General features: G+C 37.8%; 1 protein-coding gene across 1 annotated transcript in view; it reads left to right on the forward strand.

Annotated features, from left to right (window-relative positions):
* PHKB (phosphorylase kinase regulatory subunit beta) overlaps nucleotides 1-14779 on the forward strand; it is a 77893-nt gene that overhangs the window by 1880 nt on the left and 61234 nt on the right. The window contains 6 exon segments of the mRNA XM_080351895.1: nucleotides 1413-1417; nucleotides 1419-1479; nucleotides 5693-5710; nucleotides 6726-6815; nucleotides 8698-8836; nucleotides 12811-12910. Coding sequence (XP_080208021.1) covers nucleotides 1413-1417; nucleotides 1419-1479; nucleotides 5693-5710; nucleotides 6726-6815; nucleotides 8698-8836; nucleotides 12811-12910 — 413 coding nt within the window.

The raw sequence follows: 14779 nt of genomic DNA on the forward strand, positions 1-14779 counted from the left end.
TCGGAGGCATTTGGCAGATTTTAAATGCTTTTAAATGCTTGAGTTTTTTGCTGCCTTCTACTTTTTTGTTAAATGTATAACAAAGTGTCTTCTGGGATAATGACAGGTTATTGTAGTTCACTTCCTTCTTTTCCTGTTCATAGGGATTTTGTCGTTTATATAGTAGCTGAAGAAATAAAGATGATTTTAATTTAAATGCTTTTCTGATAGATTATTTTTTAAATCAATTTTTTATAGAGTCTTTCAGTTAACGTTCCGATCTAAGAATGAAGATTATGTTCTTGTTTCTCAAATTTACTCCTGCATCTTTATAAGAGTGTTGAAATTTATATAACTTCAGAGGTTTTCTACTTCCTTTGTGGCACTGTCAGAAAGAGACGTGGCAGGTGTAATCACTGAAAGTGGCTGAACCTCCTCCTACTGTTCTGAATTGCCTGATGTCTGTGCTCCAGACTCCCGGGTTACAAACAGTGCTCTTTGTTTTGATGATTTTTTAAAGTATGATGCTTGGAGTAAGATATAGTAAACATGAATATAGATTCATGTGCATGAAATGAGGGAGTGACTCATGTTTTATAGCGGACAGCAAAGTACCATGTAAGACCCTGTCCTGTAGGAGGTAATCCATATCTTCAGGTTTATGTATATTAAATGACGAATTTCATTTTTGCCAGTAAAAACAAATTTCATTGAGAATTTTTCTTTTATTCCTTGACAATTAACAGTCAGGAGCAGATTGCAAAGATACTCAGTAGTTGGCCAGTCTGCAGCCCCTGAAATTTAGGTTACTTTAAAAAACATAAACTTCTTTAAACATTTGGAAGAAAATTGTTATCATAATTACAAACTGTTTTCTTATTTTACATTCCCAACTGAAAGCTGTTCTGTTTTGAATAACTGAGATATTCAGTACCATAAGCAATGGTATATGATGACAAGAACCATCCTAATGTTAATTGTACATGGGATAAAAGCAGTACTATGCATAAGCAGAATTTTAGCTCCCCATGTTTGCTATTACTTAACACTTCTATATGTACTAGTTAAGTCAGCATTTTTATTTGATCTTGAAATATATAAAATAGCTTTTATTTAGCACCTTTTGACGTTAGTGGCAAATTCCCTGTTGAATAAAAAAGCTACAGTCTAGTGTCCAAAAATGGAGTTTCTTTAAACCATGTCATTTCACTCATATAAATTTTATGGGAGTAAAAGTAAGATAAAACCAATTTTTAGGGTAGAAGAGGGAAACATAACACATAATGAAACTTTACTACCCTTTGTGCTGTGCACTCTGTCATGTTAATAACTCCACTAACATTGCTTTCACTTAATTTAATGCTGATTGCCTTTAACATTTACTAAACAGTTTTGAAAATTGCTGTAGCTTAGCCTGAGCCGTTTGTGATTAGCTGCACCAATTTGAAATGGCCAGTTTGGATGATGACAGAACCTCTGCGCATGCTTTTTTAAAATTTGGTAAGTGTGTAGTTCCATGTTTTGTTTTTGTTTGTGGCTATTTAACTCGACAAAAAATAATTGTGTGTTTTGTGCAGTGTCTCGTGCAAGCAGTTTTTTAACACTGTACAGTGGAGCTTAAAAATTTGAGCTCTTTCAGTGAAAATTTCTGAAAATTAGAATCTGTTTAAGTTGAAACCTACTGTTCGGATCTTCCTATTGTGTTTGTGTTTTGTGTTCTTATAAGTATCTCTAAGTGCAACAATCTCTGAACTCAAACTTCTCTTTAAGACGATGGTCATGTGACAGGTGCACTAAAAATGGTGTTCACATTTATCTCCTAAAAATACCCAACATGAGTGTTTTAGAGAAAAGAGGTAAAATTTCCAATAAGTCAGTGATTGTTCCAAATCATGTTTTGGAAATTAAGTGGAAGCAAGTTAATGCCCCTTGGCACAGATTCTCTTTAGGGGCAACAGAAGCTAGAATGCATAAAGTTGTGAAAACCAGTCCTGGTTTAGCTCGTTATATTTGAAAAGAGTTGAACTGGAACAAATGTGTCCGTATGTGAAGGCAGCTGGTCTGGAGAAACCGTACAGGACTGTGGTTTGGTGTGTGAACGCGTGAGCAGAGCGAGTGCCGGGGGAGGTGGCCAGGCCACAGCTGTCACTGAGCACCCTGCCCTGCCCTGGCATTGCTGCTCTGCCTCTTGTCATGTCAAAGGACACGTGAAGTGTTGACATTGTAATAAAAAAATACTTTTCCCTAATTATAATATTCTATTGATATTTGCTTTTTCTGTTGATATGATGCAAACCACACGTTTTTAGTAATTTTAAGAGCTATTGTTTTGAGTTCTCAGAAATGGCAATGGTTGCCTTGAATATGCTGAATGCTTTCCTGCCTTACTTGTAGCATTTACAAGGTTTCTGTGGGAGACTTTGGTTAAGTGAAGCCCCTGTGTACTGGCATAACCATCAATGCTTTATTTCTGGTGTTTAGTAACTTTGGTGTGGTGTTAGTTGCTGTGAATCCCGAAATCAGTACCTTCTATTAAGTATAATGTACTGCAGAGAGAAATCACTTCAGATGATTAGGAAACAGAAAGGACAAAATAAATTGGTACCAATTTTTTCTTTCTCCATGAATTTCTAATTGAATTATGTGCACAGCCTAACACTTGATTTTTCGTGATAAATGATGGTTGAAAAGTTTTGTCACTTTAAAATTATTTAAATGGAACTGTTACAAGATTTTACTAATTTTTACCAGTGTTGTTATCGTCACTCAACCTAGGTAAGCCTTTCTACCTCGTGTTTACTCCTACTGTTTATTCAGATAGAGGAATACCATAGTAGCTCTCTCTTCTTCCTCCCCTAGCTGCTCTCCTGGGGTTTCCTCGCTGTGTTTTCATTGAATTCTAGAACAGTTCGGTTTGGAAGGGGTGTTAGGAGGTCATCTACTCCCACCTCTTGCTCAGAGCAGGGGCACCTGTGAGGCTGTATTTTCCTCCTGGATGTAGTGATTAAAAAAACCCTTAAGTTCATGGAATCAGAGTTTGGATATTTACATATGTGAGAAGTGAGTTTTCCTTCCAGTAGAGGTGCTTCTGAAAACTATTTTCTGATATCGCGTTGCTCAACTACATGGGTTTGGACTTAGAAGCAGATACATTTCATGGCAAACAGCTTTTAGAATAAACTGTATTGTATTCACCAGTGTTCCTCTTCAGCTCTGTATTAAGTCTGAGCTCAGGAGAGATTGCGGGAGAAGTCTCAAGGGAAAGGAAGTGTGATATTGGGAGGGTATGATTTGTTTGTGTGATATAGTTTCTTAAACTTTGCCGTGTGAAGAAATAAAATCCTTTTGGGTCTCAATGGCTTCTGTAATGTTGCCGATATTAATGTTGAGTGATGAAGATCATTGTGGTCTGAGATCCAGAACTTGTTCTTGTCTCAGGTATTGGTTTCCATCCAGAACTAGTGTTGCATTAAAGCACTGTGGTCAGTTTTTGTCCTCATCCCGCTTAGAAAGAAGTATGGTATTCTCAGCTTTTTTTTTTTTTTTTTTTCTTTTTTTCCTGGTCTGTGCTGATTTAATTTTGCAAGTAAACATATTTTCTTTTGTCCTTCTGACATATGAAGGAAATAAAATTCTTGCTGCGTTGTTTCTATTTGTTTGTGATTAAACTTGGAGGGAGTGGTTCTTGTTTGTCGTGTGGTTTGTTTTTTGGTTTTTGTTTTTTGGTGGCTTTTTTTAGATTCTGTACTTTGAAAAATCTGAATACTGAATCTTTGTTGAAATATGCAAATCTTTATCCATAGACTAGGCCCAGAACTGCATTCTGATGCCTATTTTTCTGTAATAACTGCAGTTACTGGCATCTTGAAGGATGTGTGGTATTCAAAGCCTCCATATGTAAGAATTTGGGAGCAGGGTTTCAAAATGTTGGCCATAGCTTTTAAATCTAAATATCTAGGCAGTTTATAGCTCTTCCCTGAAGAGCAATTAATGCTAATCTCAAATATAACTGGAATAAAATGGAAGTGGATGGGAAAGTACCTTAACATCAGGATGCCATAATGTTCTCACCCTCCAGAGGCTGTATGTACACAGGTACTGACACTGCTAATAGCTGTCCTCAGAGAGGTCATTTTCTTCCGTTCTGTGTTCTGCTTAGAAGAGAGAATTAAATTGTAAATTTGTCCTATAATTGTTGTACATTCGAGTTTCATCTGCTGGATGTTTTCTTACAGTTTTCATGTCTTAACTAAGTCAGAAATATCTTGGCTGTTTATTACTTTAATTCTACGCTAGTAATTGATGTTCTGTTATCAGTTATTGGGCTGTTTCAGATTTCTTCCTGTTCTCTAACATTTTGAAAGGAAATGACTGTCCTTTCTAGTAATTCTTCAACTTGAAGAATAGTGAAATCATATTACTCTGGAACCTGTAAGTGGTAGGAGATGAAAGGAGATTAGTTTTTGATTCAAAATATGTATATAGTGTATTTAGTCAGTGCAAGACAAACAGGTATTTAATTGGACTTGGGATAAGGATTTTGAGTGTTCTCTTTTAAGACATTGAATATATTAATGCAGGAAGTAACACTTTGATTTCCTGTTTTTTTTTTTTTTTTAAAGTATTTTTTGAAGTAGTTACTGTCTTGCACCCATTCAGTTCTGACACAAGGAAACAAGGGGCATATTTCATTCTTTGTGTAAGAAAATCTGAACTACCATATATCCTATTTAAATTTTGTTAGGCTTGGTACATTGGCATACAGCCGAAGGAATATTAAGCCAACTAAATATATTTGTTTTAGTCCTTCCTAGCACATCTGCTTATTTACCTAAAATAAAACTCACACCATGTGGTTACAATGAAATGAGATATTTATGAAAAATAGTATTTGAAATTAATGTCCTCATTCTGTTTGTTCTGAATGCTACCGTACAAATGAGAACTCAAGGGTACTATTTACTTGTGTCATTCTTTTATGTTTAAGTGTTGCAGCATCTTGCTGCTGTATTTTTTTTTCAGCTTTAAAACATATTTTAATATGTAATTGAAAATTGCTTTCTATGGCAGGTTTTTGCCTTGCTGAAATGAACTGTTAAATGGATTTTGGAGAAGAGAATAGATGGGCTTTTTTTAGCTATCCTCAAAATAGCTTCCCCTGGGTTCTGGTCTGGTTGCAGAGCCCATGGAAGGAGCAGCTTCGCACTTGGCCTGTTCGCTGCCTTTTGATTCGCTTGTGATACCAATGAAACGTAATTTACCACAGGAGTTGTCCAGCGGAATGCAAAACATTAACTACGATATATAGATGCTAAGGAAGAATTAAAAGAGGAGTATGTGGAAAACTTTGATTTTGAGTGTTCCTTTAAGCAAGTTCTCCTACTTGGAGAATGAGAACTTCTAAGAAATACTTTCAAGGAATAAAACTCTACTTTTTGTCAATTTTCTTGAACTTTGCATTCGTTTCACCTTTTTGTTTCATCAGCAGTCTACTCTGGCGGTTTCAATTTATTTCTGCTCGTAAAGTTTTGAACTTTACTGAACTTTACTAAAATAATATCATTTGTAGATGGTGGTGGTGCTTTGATGTTTTCATGTTCGTTATTCTGTTCAGTCTTCTCTCTGCACAAAGTTGAAATATTTGAATGCTCTGAAATAGAGGAATATACTTTTTGTTCATGATCACTTTATTTTGTTTCTGTGTTGGCCGCAGAAGGTCACAGATTGTCTGGTAAGTATGTAAATTAGAGCAATTTTCTTTTAGAAATCTTGAGTTGTGTGTGTAAGTGCGTGTGCCTATGGATCCTCAGCTGTTTTCCATGGTGCAGTACTGGGGTTAACAGTCCGCAGGAAATGGACATTCTGAACCTTGTTCACACACAAGGAGCTGTGGACTATGTATGGCTTATACAATTAACAAATCTAAAAGTAAGGATCTTTATTTTGCCTTTGAAAATCTAGTAAGTAAATATTTCTCATTGGTTTGCTACTTTTTATGCAATAAGTGACTTACTGAAGACTTTTTTCCTGAACATATTCTGTCCTTTCATTGAATCACCTTATAAAATTACCGTTACTGCAGGTCACTGTATTTGGTGGTTTTGCAAGATAACAGGATTAATCACTACAACATAAATTACAACTCTTCTAACAGGCAGGAATTCCTAGGCAAAAAGAAGTAGAAAAATAAAATTGGCTTGAAAAATTGATTTAAATTGGGTTCAGAATGTTGTTTTTTAAACAGAAGACTCAAAAGATTCAGAAGGTGTGATGTGTTTCCTTTTCTATTACAGAGCAACTTTATTTCTTTTAGCTTTGTTTTTTTTTCTTTTTTAGGCAACCGAAATGAATCGGGTTCTCTGTGCTTCCCACTCAGGCCCTTTCCCCACATACACGTGTTTAAACTCTGGGTGTATGTGAGCAAAAGCTTCCCCTTTTTTGGATTCAAGAAGGAATGAACTAGGCTTATTGTGGGGTGGAGGAAAACAAGGTCAGGATGGGTAAAACCTTCCTGGTGTTGTACATACATGTTCACCATTTTAGAAGACAGGTAGGGAAGTAATGGTATATTTGGGCTACTTTTGTCCCTCTTCCTTCTATTTTTCTACATCTCTTTAGGGATTCTGTCTGTAGCATACTTAATTGCCAAGAAAATGGTCCTAGAAAATTCTTAGCAATAGAAGAATTGTGAAACTAATTCTGATCCTGATTTTGTTTTTCCTCTTCTTTTTTTTTTTTTTTTTTAGGTTCTATTTATGAGCCACTTAAAAGTATTAATCTTCCAAAACCAGAGGGAGAAGGTCTGTGGGATAAATTAGATCATTACTATAGAATTGGTAAGTTAATAATTGTTCCTACCATGAGAGATTTTCAGTGTAACTTACCAAAACATTTACAGTAATGGTTATGACAGTAATTAGCTTTGTCTTAAAATAATATCTGCAGTCTTTAATAAGGATTTTATTCTCTGAAAAGTAAAGGGTTTTGTAATTACAATTCCTCATAAGATTCCTGTGATAATATAATGCATGTATTTGGATATTTCGTACCTTGCTTGAAAAATCGTGACCTGTAAACAGTATTGGAAATTATCTGCATTTGTGAAATGGTGGAATAGATTCTGAGTTGCAGCTGATGGTCGTGGATGGGGAATGGTGAAGGTAATCTGCTGACAGTTTTTGATGCTTGAACTAACCCAGATATTAATTGGAATTGATATTTACGTTTTAAATATCATTGCTGTATTATTCCTCCTTGAGGATGGTTTCCCAGATTTCTGCTGGGAGTTTGAAAGGTGCAGAAACTGCAGGGCTGAATTGCACTTCTTGCTGCAAATGACAACGTTTATTAGAAATCTAGTCCAGCTGTGGGATTGGATTTACAATTCTTTTGGGTGAAATGGTAGCCCAGTATGGCACTGTTAGCCAGGTGCAGCTGAGGAAAAAGTTCAATGGAAAAAGCTCTCTTGCAGTACTTACTGCAGTTTGACAGGTGATTGGTGAGGGGTTGCTTTGTTGTTATTGATGGTGCTGTCATGTACTTTTGTGCTGAAATTTTATCTGTTTGCTAACCTATTTTAGAACAACTGTAGTGTTCTCTTGTCCTGATGAGAACATTTTAAGCCAAAACCATGCCCTTTAGGGAACGAATGGTTTGTTTTGATTGTTGGCAGGTTTGTGTTACCATGAAGTCCTGCCTGTGTTCTAAAATCAGTTTCTTTAGAGCCTGTGCAATTGACTATTTGAAATTTAAGCAAGAGTATAGAATAGTGAACAATTTTGCCATCATTCTAAAAATGTGGGATGAGACTCCCTTCACCCAAATCCCTTTTAAAGAATTATCTATATTGTCTTTTCCAGGTAACACTTTATCAAAGTTATGGTTAGAAGGTATTAAGTCACTAAAGAATATAATGCAAAAAGTCATAAACCCCTGTAACTTTTATTTTAAATACTTAATTTCTAATACAAAGACAATAAAGAGGCTTTTAAAAATTGAAGCTTGATAATATGCTGAAAAAAACAAACACACACACAGCTGTTTTCTTCTGGACAGGTTATTGTTCAAGGATCTTAAGCCAAATTTCAGTCTTGTACCATGCCTGCTATTCTACAGCTTTAGGACAACTATTCATAAAATGCAAAATATTAAAGTAGTAAAAGGAAGAAAGCAATATTTAGGGGTTTTACTGATGTGCTTTTGACAGCCTGAAAACTCCTGCCTTGTTCCATTTTTAAGTCAAGGTACTGAGGTCAATAATTCTAGTCATCCTTTCTCCTCACTTATGTATTCCTTTCCTTTTTTAAACATATTGATACAATCATTTGACCTAAGTTAAACTTTAAGTTTTATGTAACTATTTAAATCATTTAGTGGAGGCAGCAGCCATACTGTAGCTCTTTTTTTTTCATAAAAAGGAAATTAGTTGGTTGCATTATAGAGATTTTAAACAGAGTGGGTTGTACTGGAGCAGAGCCATGTAAATAGCTATGAATACTGATTTTTTTTTTTAATATAAAAATGTCTATATTGACTGAAACACCAACAGGATAAAAATTTTTGTGTGTGTCTCTCTCCTTACCTTTCTTTCTCTTTGTTTTTATGTTGTGCGGGGTCTAACAGGTTGTTCACACGTTGATTTGCTCCTGAAAATCTATTTAGGAACTGGAAGAAACTTAAGCATTGTTAATACCGCTTTTCCTTTTTCCCTTTTTCCAGTTAAGTCAACGTTGCTGCTTCATCAAAGCCCAACCACAGGTCTGTTTCCTACAAAGACATACGGCGATAACCGCAAGGCAAAAGTACACGACAGTCTGTACTGTGCTGCGTGTGCCTGGGCCTTAGCCCTTGCTTACCGGTGAGTCAGTTCTAGGCTCCCGTCTCTGCTGTGCTGCGTTCTGTTGTGCAGTACTCTGGGCATGATTTAAATGATGAAGCTGTATTGAAAATAGTTTGGTAAACACATAGAGATGGTACACATTTCCATGTCTCAGTAAAAATACTTATGTAGCTACTAGGTTAAAAAATGGCACTCTACTTTTGCTAAGTGTGTTTTCCTATAATTTTATAGGTATATTAAAAACAAAGGCTTCTGTGGCAAATTGTACTGAATAAATTCTTCTCTTTTAAAATGCAGCAGGAGAGTTGAGAGCAGAAGCAGGCTTGTTGTGGGTAGAAACACTCCGGGTACTCACAAGAGAATGAATCCTTGAATGCCGAGAAATGTATAGTTAGGAAATAACAAATGTGTTCCTCACTAGGTGCAGAGCCTGAGCAGGCTCCTTTCGCTCTTCTTATTTTCTGCTGCTTCTGTTTTCACTGTTGACTCGTTAGAGAAGCCGCTCAGGAATGTGTGTGGTGTGGGGCGACCTTCAGAGCGCTGGGCGAGTTACCTCCCTTCTTAATAGATTCATAAGTCACTCTGCTTTAGGACAGATAGCTATGGAAATTGCTTTGTGAGATTTACTATTCCTTGTTTCCAACCTTGCTACCCCGACCACCCAGAAAAACACAGACCGAGGCAATGATAACTCAAATGTGGTGTATTTAAGAAAGATGATGGTGTGCAAATAGTGAAAAATTTACTCTTTTTACTAATCAACTCCTTGTACTAATGTAGTGATCATATTCTTGGAAAAAAATTTAGTATATTTTACAAAAGAAGGGCCAGAAATAATACGGGGAGCTACTGTTGAGGTAAAGATGACTTGTTTAGCAGATAAATAAATCTGAGTTTCCTTTTTGTCTCCATTTATTGCTTTAGATTTTCTCTTTGACAGCAATCTGAAAAAATAGCTATTAACATTGTCCTCTAGGAAAAGTTACAAAGTGGTACTTTTTGAAAAAGCAAACATAGAGAGACCTGTGTTTTCTTCTGGAGATACCATGCCTGAGATCTAATGGGTTTCAAAATTTTGAGAAACTAGCAAAAATTATACAGAAGTCAACATTGAGAATGTGTAATTATTACCTTTGTTTCTTATATTGAAATCTTTTTGTCTTTTTTTGAATTCATCTTTCTGTTGGTGAAATAAAAGCATTTGAAAACAAAATAAATAGAAAAAATAGTAGGGAGAATAAAAAGGTGAGGGGTGGTTGTTTTTACTTTTCAGCAACTCCTAGGAGAGAGCGTGGCATAATGTAGCCCAAGTTATTCAGTCTTTAATTTCCAATTTGTGGAATCATGGAGGATGATCTGCGCTGGGCAACAAATTTTCTTTGATGGGCGAAGGTTGATGATTGAAATCACGTGAATGGCTGAAGTCTGAGAGGAGGCGAGATGCAGGGCTCCCGCGGCAGGCAGCGTGACCTCCCGCTGCAGATTACTGTGCCAGGCTCAGGCCAGCGCTGCTGTTTGCTTTCATAAAAGCGAGATTTCTTGAGAGCACACTAAGAAAACAAACACTGCTGTTGTGAATAGAGGAAAAATTTTGTAACGGGAAAACTTCAGGGATGTTTCATGTGCTTCGTATTGCTCTTTGGATTTGTGATAAAGTTGAGAATATTCATTTTGTATTATCTGGTTTTGTTTGTTGTGGGGTTGCTTTAGCTCCCCCTTGTTTGAACTTTGTTAGTAAAAGCAAGTACATTTCTTGTATCTAAAGTTATTATTTAATAATACCTTCCCAATTTTCAGTTTAGGCAGCAGAACCCCAGCATAAACTACTGACCTGTTAAGTGTGCTTCCTTTGCAGTGTAGTTGCCATCCCTTACCTCTAATCAAATTAGTAACAGCTATAAGGTGGACTGAGAAATAGCAATGAGCATATTATGCTGGTTTGCATATTTGTATCAGAGACGTGTTGTTCTAAGTTACAAGTGTGTAAGAAAACATTATTTTTACCCGGAAAGGCTTAATCAAACATGGAGAACTGAAAAAGACAGGACATGGGAATGCAATGATCAAAGTTTTTACACACAACACATTTCTTCTAGTTAAAATAACTTGGGATCTATCATTAATTTTGATACATGTTTAGGAATGTAATGATTGTGAGGGTTCTTTGATTTCACAGTATAAAAGTACTAAGGTATCTTGAAACAACTTTCTGGCCATTTGGAGTGGTTAACTTTCAGAATCTTGTATGCACAGCTGTATTTTATCAACATCACCAGGGAAGTGACTGCTTGATTATGAATGGCAGATATTTTGTAGAGTTAAAGAGAAGTGGCCTTTTTGTTCTGGATCTCTCAAGGAACGTGGAACAGTGGCTTGCAATGTTATAGTATAACAAGGTGGGGTTTTTTATTTTTAAGTTTTGAAATAAAATCATAGAGTCATTTTGGTTGGAATAGACCCTTAAGATCATGGAGTCCAACTATAACCCACCCCTGGCACTACCCCATGTCCCTGAGAACCTCATGTCCGTCTCTCCAACCCTCCAGGGATGGTGACTCCAGCACTGCCCTGGGCAGCCTGTTCCAATGCCCCACAGCCCTTTGGGGAAGAAATTGTTCCCAGATCCAACCTCAACCTCCCCTGGCGCAACTTGAGGCCGTTTCCTCTGCTCCTGGTGCTTGTTCCTGGGGAGCAGAGCCCGACCCTCCCTGGCTCCAAGCTCCTTTCAGGCAGTTCAGAGATCAGAAGGTCTCCCCTCAGCTCCTGTTCTCCAGCTGAACCCCCCAGGTCCCTCAGCAGCTCCCATCACACTTGTGCTCCAGCCCCTCACCAGCTCCGTTCCCTTCTCTGCACTCTCTCTAGTATTTCAATGTCCTTCTTATGATGAAGAGCCCCAGACTGCCCCCAGGATTCAAGGTTTGGCCTCTCCAGTGCCCAGTACAGCAGCACAATCACTTCTCTAGTCCTGCTGGCCACACCAGTGCTGGTACCAGCCAGGATGCTGGTGGCCTCTTGGCCACCTGGGCACATGCTGGCTCATGTTCAGCCGCTGGCACCAACACCCCCAGGGCCTTTTCCAGCCGCTCTTCCCCAGCCTGCAGCATTCATGGGGTTGTTGTGACGCAAGTGCAGGACCCAGCACTTGGCCTTGTTGAACCTCAGACAACTGGCCTCAGCCCATTGATCCAGCAGGTCCAGATCCCTCTGGATGGCCTTCCCACCCTCCAGCACATCAACACTCCCACCCAATGTGGTGTCATCTCCAACTCACTGAGGGTGCACTTGATCCCGTCATCCAGACCATTGATAAAGAGATTAAGCAGAACTGGCCCCAGTACTGAGCTCTGGGGAACAAACTTTGTGACCGGCCCCTGACTGACCTGGACTCCATTCACCACAGCTCCTCGGGCCCGGCCGACCAGCCAGTTCTTTACCCAGTGAAAAGTACGTCTGGCCAAGCCATGAGCTGCAGCTTCTCCAGGAGGTTGCTGTGGGATATGGTGTCAAGGGCCTTACTGAAGTCTGGGTACACAATTTCCACAGCCTTTCCCTCTTCCACTAAGTGGGGGTCACCTTGTCATAGAAGGAGATGAGGTTGGTCAAGCAGGACCTGCCTTTCATAAACGCATGGTGACTGGGCCTGTCAGCTTGTCCTGTGTGTGGCATGTGGTGTCACTCAGATGATCTGCTCCGTGACATTCCCTGGCACCGAGGTCAGATTGACAGGTCTGTAGTTCTCCAGATCCTCCTTCCAGCCCTTCTTGTAGACTGGAATGTTTGTGTAAGTTGCAACATAAACTAAAAAACAGATTTTTTTTTTTTTAGTAAGGAAGGATGGGTAGGGCTATAAACATGTCAATATGAGTATGAGCACCGCTCTATGTGAGCATTAGTTAAATACTTAATATTCCAAAGCTCTAATGTGTCCTTTTTCTTCTTTCTGTCAGTCAGTGCATTTCTAATTTGTTTAATGAGTTATCTCTCTTACCCAGGCGTATTGATGACGACAAGGGAAGGACTCATGAACTGGAGCATTCTGCTATAAAGTGTATGAGAGGAATTCTCTACTGCTACATGCGTCAGGCTGATAAGGTAAAAAACTGTCTTTTGGACACAAACACTCAATTAATTCTAAGGGATTAATTAAAGTGTGAAAACTGACTTCTAAATACAGGTAAAATTTAAAAGGGGAATGCAGTGTTACTCTGCGGCCCAGCTAGGAAAAGCTGCTTCATTATTGTCAGGTTGCAGCATTGTTTTAGGGTCTAAAAGACATGAGCATTTTGTGAAGTAAACTGCAAAGCATACTTGAAACTTCTTTGGGTTCCTTTTGCAGTTATTTATCCCATTAAATATTAGATCATTAGTAACTGCGTGGTTTTTTGATGTCTTTTTAATGCTTAGAAGGCAAGATGTAGAATTTCTTTTAGCTAAGGCTGAAGGGTTTTCTTTGCACTGTGTACTTAGTTATTGCATTTGCAGTTGTTCTCGTTATCTAGGTGATCATTTGGATTACTTTTCTTGGTTTCTTTAGCAGCCACTTTCCAGTATTCTTTGACTTAATGATGTAAATTCAGAAGGGTAGCAATCCAAAATGAATAAGGAAACAGGATAATTTACTTATGTCATAATACAGCTGATATATTCAGCCTGTAATCCTCTTGTGAGTATAACCTGAAAATTCTTTAATATTCAGGGCTTCTTATCAAAACTTGGATGTGGTGGATTAATATTGCCTAGTGATTAGCAGTAATTCTACAAGTAGCTACATATCTATATTCTGTGTGATTATTTTAAGTTTCATGTCACTGACTTTTAACTGTATTATAAAAAATAATTGTAATGTTACCACATAGCTTCCATCATTTCTAAGTACACATACTGAAACGTATACTCTGTAGGCCTGTGATATCAGTAATAATAATACGCAGATGAAGTGTATAGTGCATTGTGTTTATGCTGACACGGTACTTTTTCTCAGTCGGTTTCTTTGTAGTCTTCTGTCTTTACAAAATCTTGACCTATATTGATCTTATTAGATTTGTTGTTTTGCTCTTTGACACACAGTGGTTTGTTTTGATGATCAGTGCAGATAGGAATAACAAGCTGACATACTGATTGTTGGGCTTTGCCTTGATTACTATAAATGCTTCTCTCTTCCTGCAGTGTGGTAATAAGCAGTCTCAGGCACCTCACAGACATGAGTCCAACTGGACTGTGTTCTGAGAGACTCTGAATGTGCTGGGCTCTTGTAAGTAGGTTATGTTTTAATAATAGGAATTACATGTGCCCAGATGCTGAGACATTACTTGAAGAGGTGCTGCTGCTTGTGACAAAAAATTCAGATGTTCTGTTCTATTGCTAATGAACATATGAATTATGGCCTAAAATGTATTGAATGTGTTAATGGACTAGACATGATAACTCCACAAAATAGTATTCAGTTCTGTGCTTCTGGGCCATGCCTGAGGATATGGGTGATTTGCTGGTGAAGAAGAGTATCCCATGAAGATAAGATCAGTATTAGAAATACAGTGAAACGTGGGCAAGATACTGGCAATGATGGGTAGAAAACTTGAAAACCATTTGTGGGAGAGCACAGCATGACTTGAGGAATTATGGAGAAGGATCTTCTTTTATGAGCTTCATTCTTTTCTTTGTGAATTTGATTTCTTTTCTCTGCCCTATTGGCAGAGAAAGTTCAGATTGTTTTCTCAAACAGATTTGTAAGGTAGCAGAGACTGCATTTTGTGATGAAATAGAAATCAAAACTGCTTTAAAACCACCATAGTTCTTATTTCACCCCTTTGCTCTTAACCTCTTGTGTTAGCAATTCATCTTCTTGCATTCCATCTCCATCGTAAGAGATTCCATATCCTAGAGGCTTATTCTGAGGTCCCGGGATAGCAGCCATGAATAAAGAATCATTTTAATCCAGGGTACTGTTCTACCTATGATTTT

Source organism: Nesoenas mayeri, assembly GCF_963082525.1.
Source record: "Nesoenas mayeri genome assembly, chromosome: 12".
Lineage (NCBI taxonomy): Eukaryota > Metazoa > Chordata > Aves > Columbiformes > Columbidae > Nesoenas > Nesoenas mayeri.